The 6,000-nt window shown below is 48.4% G+C and overlaps 1 protein-coding gene across 3 annotated transcripts in view; it reads left to right on the top strand.

Moving 5' to 3' along the window:
* The first annotated feature begins 5,438 nt into the window (after nucleotides 1-5,438).
* Nucleotides 5,439-6,000, top strand: part of CACUL1 (CDK2 associated cullin domain 1) — a 55,285-nt gene continuing 54,723 nt past the window's right edge. For 2 of the 3 annotated variants that reach the window (XM_075155158.1, XM_075155155.1), the window contains exon 1: nucleotides 5,442-5,906. In XM_075155158.1, the coding sequence (XP_075011259.1) occupies nucleotides 5,591-5,906 (316 nt within the window). In that variant the 5' untranslated portion in view covers nucleotides 5,442-5,590. Of the gene's footprint in view, nucleotides 5,907-6,000 lie in introns of all 3 variants that reach the window. The other variant, XM_075155156.1, reaches the window with a different exon arrangement.

Genomic DNA, 6,000 nt, shown 5'->3' with positions numbered 1-6,000 from the left:
GCTACCATGGGTAGCTCAGATACGGCCAAAACCTCACCCTCTGCGTAACCGCACACAAGAGGTGGTGCACGCTCCGGGCAAGAGCCGTGGCCGGCTGCCTGTGGGCATCCTGGACTTTCAGATGCTCGAAGCTTTCCCTGGTCCTAGGGAATTGTCTTCAATTGTCTTCATATTTCGTGGTGCAAAAGCACTGGTAGATCGCACTCCAGATTTTTCACATGTGCTGGAGGCAGGCAGCTGGTTTTGTAAAGTGCTGAACGCAGTTTCAGGGACTCCTTTCTATTGCTCGCACTGCCCCAGTGTCATCCAGACATATTAGACTGGCCGACCAAAGGCCCAAGAAACCACCAAAATATGGTTACTAATGAATACCAGCCAATACATTTTATTATTTAAACACGAGTTCCTTTTGATATTAGCTTATGGGACAGAATAGTCCGGTTGTGCCTGTAGTTAGAAGGATTAGCCCGTATCACATGCCACAAAAATGCCTGTAGTGTTATTATGCTAAAAGAATTGGGCTTTGTATTGGTGCTGTAAAACCAAACCCAAACCCATATGAGCAAAATATACGTACTGTAAAATTACAAGATACACATGCCACTTATCCTGCTGTCCTCAGGGCTCGGGTTAGGGCACTGCTTTACATGCCTGACTGACATAACAGAGCATCCAGCGTACGTTCAGCCGAGGCTCTGGCCCGGGGAACACGGCTGCGCAGGGCTGTCTCTTCTGCCTGTTCCCATGGGCCAAATACTGAGTTATCCTCATATCCAGGAATTGAGTGACACAGACCTTGAAGTAATCCTGTTTAATAATTTATGAGGGAGAGAGTAACGTGCAAAGACCTGGCAGAGGAAGGTAACAGCACATACGCGGCGTAGCCCAGGCAAGGAGTGAACCTCAAGCTCTGAGCTTAAATGGAGCTCCTGGATGAAAGGGCAGAAGGTTTATAGGTGGGGGTCCCAGGTGAGGCTGGTCGTGTTAATCATAGCCCATTAGTGCACCGAAGGCTCTCACATCAGGCCCAAATGATGCAGGGAATGTGACCACTAGTGGAGAAGTTGCAAAAATTTCAGTGGGTATACTACTGTAGTCATTGTGCTCTTAACATCTTGCTGATGATGGCATTCAGGCAGAGAAAAGGGAGCTGGTTTGAAAATGTATTTTCATTATAAACAGCTTCACACAGTTCTGGGTCCTGTTCTCTTTGTAAGGCTGGAGAGGAGGAACACAGCCTTGCTTGCTAAAGGACAGAAGCAGGTATGCACTTGAACCTAATGTAAAACTTTCCCATTTATCCTAAATGCAAATTATCCAGCTGAGTTTTTGCATATTCACCCAGGGGTTACAGAGAGCAGACCGTGGTGTGTCTCCTATGACTCTTTTGTTCATTTCAGGAGAATATGATGTGATTTGACTATGTATTTTTGTTATGCCCCGCACAGCAAGAGCATACCTACATGTCCAGCGCAGTACAGGAGAAAGGACAAACATCTCTGGAGCGCTTGTGTTTGGTTTTGATCAGCAGCTTACCTTTACTCCGCTGTTCCCTGGCTGTGTGGCGAGTGCGTGCTTCTCCTCTCTACCAAAGGCACCGTGCTGGGCAAGAGCGTGCTCCTGCTGCCTTGGTGGGCGCAGTTCGGATTTCCGTACGTTCAAAATACACTGTTTCTTCTGCTGTCTTCTGCCTGTGGAAGATGGCAGGGATTGTTCCTCTTCAGGCAGATGATTTCTATTTGTGCTGTGTTTCCTTCTTCCGAACGCTCGGAAATCGATACTGCTGATAAAACGTGCTAACAGCCTTTAGTTCCCAAGGACTTATCGCATAAGCTGGTTTTTTTTTTTCCCTAGGCAGACACCAACTAAGAGATTGTAATATAATGAGGCAGACTGTATATAGTCTGTCTTCACAGACTGTATATAGTCCAGAAACACTAAGGGTGGTCTCTCCATACTGTAACTGGCACATTTTCATGAAAACTTTACAGTAATCAGCTTGCCCTAAGCAGTAGTTGCTGTTGGAGGGGTACGCCAGATTGCCAGGCTGCAGAGGGACTTATCGGTGCTCTGAGCTCGAGCAAGTCATCTCTCGGAGATTGTCAAAGCATGTCTCAAAAACAACGAGCACTCAAACCTCCCTTTCGGTTTATCTGCTCCCTGCTAGTATTCTGCGAGGGGCTGTCTTATTTACCATTGAAAGAGCTACGTTTCATGCTCCTCCTGACTGCTATTTAAGGCTCTGCTTAGATTCACATTTCTTTCTTGTCAGAATTATTTTCTTTTTTCATTTGGTTTTTAGAACCAGAGCTATAAATCTGGGAAGCATTTTACATGCTGTGTTAGTGCTTGATTGAAATCCTATTGAAATCAATGAAAGCTTTCCTATTGACTTCAGTGGATCGGGTGCTTGGGAAATAAGGAAAAATGGTCTGTTTTAAAATAAGAAGAATTGTATCCGTGTCATAATGTTTATTGCCAATAGCAGGAAATAAACCAAAACATATTACGCATGTCTTTTCCCAACAGGCCTCATATATCATTTAACTGCTACCTACATACACCCAGCTGTGACATGGATTGCAGCAACAGCTGTTCTGGGGTACCTAATAATTCTGCTTTATAAACATAAATATCTGAGGAAAAAAAAATACCCTTATCTGATTGATACAAATGTTCACATAAAATTGAAATTACACAAGACACAAACATCCAGCAGAAGCAAGTGTCACAGCCTGCTTCTGAAAGCCTAGAAAGAAAAGCTCCCTTGTAGCCTCGTTTCTACAAATTTCTGTGTAGAAAGTATTTCTTCAATGACTCACACTTTTTGTGCGTACTGTTAGGAAACCTTGTTCTTCCCTTTTAATTTATAGTAAAGCTTGTGGCTGTGACCTGGTTATCAAAAGTGCTGAGCCAAAAAAAAAAAAGGTAAATATGATGAAGATGTAACGAACGCTTCTGATACTTGTCTAGGTAATTAAATACAGATCGCGGAGTCTAAAATGAAAGTGTGACATCTGCATGTTACTTTCTTGGCGAAAGTACTGTAGTCGACTGATGAGCTAGTTACAATAAAGTCTCAAGTCTCCAGGGGTTTTACGGAGACGTGAGGATACTCAGGTCTTGTCGGAATTGCATTTGTACATTGCATTCTCAACTAATACTGAAAATAATTATAGTTGTGGTATTGCAAAACGTAATTCTGCCAAGACTGTATTTAAAGCCTGAATCAAACTTTCACAAGCTGACGAGGAAAAAAGGAAACGATGCGGAGAAGTCTCTGAAGTGCATGCAAAAACAAGTGCTGCTTTAATGATGAAGTATTTGATAGTGCCTTTTTATCTGCATGCAGTCATGTGTTTAAATAGCATGAGCCACAGATGACTGTTGCAGCTTGTCATTTGCTTTATGCGAGGCAAGAAAGAGCTTCTTGTTTGATTTGTAAGATGAGCTGGCTTGCTGCACAAGGCAACAGAGGAGACTCTGTGGAGAACTCCATAGTGAAGTATTTCCTAAGCTTTTTTGGACTCCCGCCACAAGGAAGTGCAGTGAGTGTAGTCACAGCGCAAGGAACATTGTGGAAGGGGCTAGAAAGGAAACATACCTTTAAAATCATGGGAAAAAACCCCCAAAGACCCCAGCTGGTCAGTAAATTACAGAGATGGTAACACAAATAGGTGCGTGCAACAAGAGAGCACGAAACAGAAAGTAAGAAATCCTAGAATTGAAAAATGCTGTGTTTGTCTTACTTTTCCACTGCTCTTTTAGATGTTAACATAAGCACTTTCGAAATTAATAAGACAAAGATAAAGCTATGCTGATAAGGCTCAGTTCCTGATTTCTCCTCAGGTCACAGTGTTTTTAAATACTGGCAAACAATCTGAGACCCGCTCCTGAGATCAGTGGAAGTGGATGAGTAGGAAGGTACGACGGAGTTGCTCTGCAGGTTGAGAGCACAAACACGTCTTTCTTGAAGATATGCAAACTTCATTTATGTTTCTTTGTGATTACCAGAAAATTGCAACACTTAACTAAGCTAAAAATGGTTTGCTGCTTTAGCTTTCCAAGTTTAGTATCCATTATAAATGACTCTACTGATATTTATACTACATGACACGGCCCACACCCCAAAGATGCAGCAGAAGTGAACAAAAATGTCCTTTCTGTCCTTTTTCCAGCTGTGGTTAAGGCGTAGATAGAAATAAATCAACAGCCAAAACAGGCGTGTGAATATGCTGAGTCCATAACCTAAGATCTACGCGTGACGCGCCAAATCAGCTTTTGGTCTTTGAGACAAACTGTGACTCGCTGGCGTCTACCAAGATAGAAAACGGCGAGGGTCCTATATTGGTTTGAACAAACCACTGGTGTTCGCAGTGCGATCTTTACATCTGAGAAAAACACTACTAGTTCAAATATATAAGAAAAAAATGTAATAGGGACAAATTCTTTTCATCGCTTGCCTTTATCACAGCAACTGGAGATAGACCCTTTCCACAGTGCAGTGAAATCAGTGCCATCTTCTGCTTTTATGAAACAGGACAATTTTGTCTCTTGCTAAAATAGAAACTGGTGTTTCTATTCGGAAAACAAATGACACGCTTTTCACTTTTCATGAGACATTTTGGAAAGAAGTCTAGACCCTTCTGCTTTTATCTACATTTTTTGGTTTTTTTGTTTGCCAAGCAAGAGCAAAAACCCACGCAGTGGAAATTTATTTTTAGTAAAAACCTACTATTCATTTCTGTTCTTGCATCGCAGTAGCCAGTTGCAAATGAAAATAAAACCTAAAGCAAGTATGCTTGAAGGCAACTAAATATTAAAAAAATTGTTTTTAACTGTTACAATGTTAATTGACAAGATAAATGGGTTTATGAATTATTTGTGCAGGCTCTTCCTCCATTAGCGGGAGAAAGGGAACGCTGGAACAGCACCGTTGTGCGGGCACCGTACAGGTCACAGCACAGGAGCGGGAGGGGTGGTGCAACACCCCCAGCCACGCTGAGGCGTTTCTCTGACGGGGCCCCGCCGCGGCAGTGCCCGTCTCCCCGCCGCTGCGGAGCCCTTCCCCCCAGAGGGGGATGTAGCCCAAGGGCCGGAGAGCGAGCGCAGGCCGCGGCGCCGGCGGGGGCAGTCCCGCGGCTCTCCCCTCAGCGAGAAAGGGAAGCCGCGGGCGGAACCTCCTGGGGCCTCTCCTCTCACGTTAAAATCGACCACCGGGCTGCGGGGGAGCAGGGACCGGAGAAGCCGCCGCGGCGCCTCCCGCCTCACAGCGCCGGCGGACCCCGCCGTCCCACAATGCACAGCGTCTTCCGCGCTCCAGCCAATCGCAGCTCCGCCCCGCCGGACTACACTCCCCAGCACGCCCCGCGCTGAAGGGGGTGCGTGTTCCTGGCCCGCCCGCCGTCTTCCGCCTGCCGCAAAGTGTCGCGCTGTGCGGCCGGAGCCTGGGCTGGCGGCCGCGGGCCGTGCCCGGAGCCGTGCCGCGGCGAGCCCCGCCGGGCGGAGAGCGGCCGCCATGGGCGGCGGGCGGTGATCACCCGCCCCGCCCCGCCTCGCTCCCCGCCGCGCCGGCAGGCAGGCAGCCGCCATGGAGGAGGAGAGCATGGAGGAGGAGGGCGGCGGCGGCTGCGAGGCCATGATGGACGACCAGAACCACAACAACTGGGGCGCCGGCGGCTACGGGCGGCACCTGCTGGGCCCCGCCGCCGCGCCGCTCGGTGACCGCCTCCTGCGCGGCGCCGCCGCCGGGCCCCCGGCCGGGCCGGAGCTCCCCGCGGTGCCCGAGGCCAACGGCGTGCTGCGGGGCTGCGAGCCGGGGGGCGCCGCGGGCAAGGGGGGAGCCGGAGCCGGAGCCGGAGCCATCGCCGCCGCCATCAACATCAACGCCTCGACCTCCAAGTTCCGTGAGTGACCGCCCTGCCCTCCGCCCCGGGGGGCTCGGGCGCACAGGGGGGTTCGCCCCCGGGCGGCTCCGCGGCGCTGGCACCCTGTGCTCGG

The sequence above is a fragment of the Calonectris borealis genome, chromosome 7, assembly GCF_964195595.1.
Source record: "Calonectris borealis chromosome 7, bCalBor7.hap1.2, whole genome shotgun sequence".
NCBI lineage: Eukaryota > Metazoa > Chordata > Aves > Procellariiformes > Procellariidae > Calonectris > Calonectris borealis.
The sequence above is the reverse complement of the archived record's forward strand: the minus strand, read 5'-3'. Positions and strand labels throughout refer to the sequence as shown.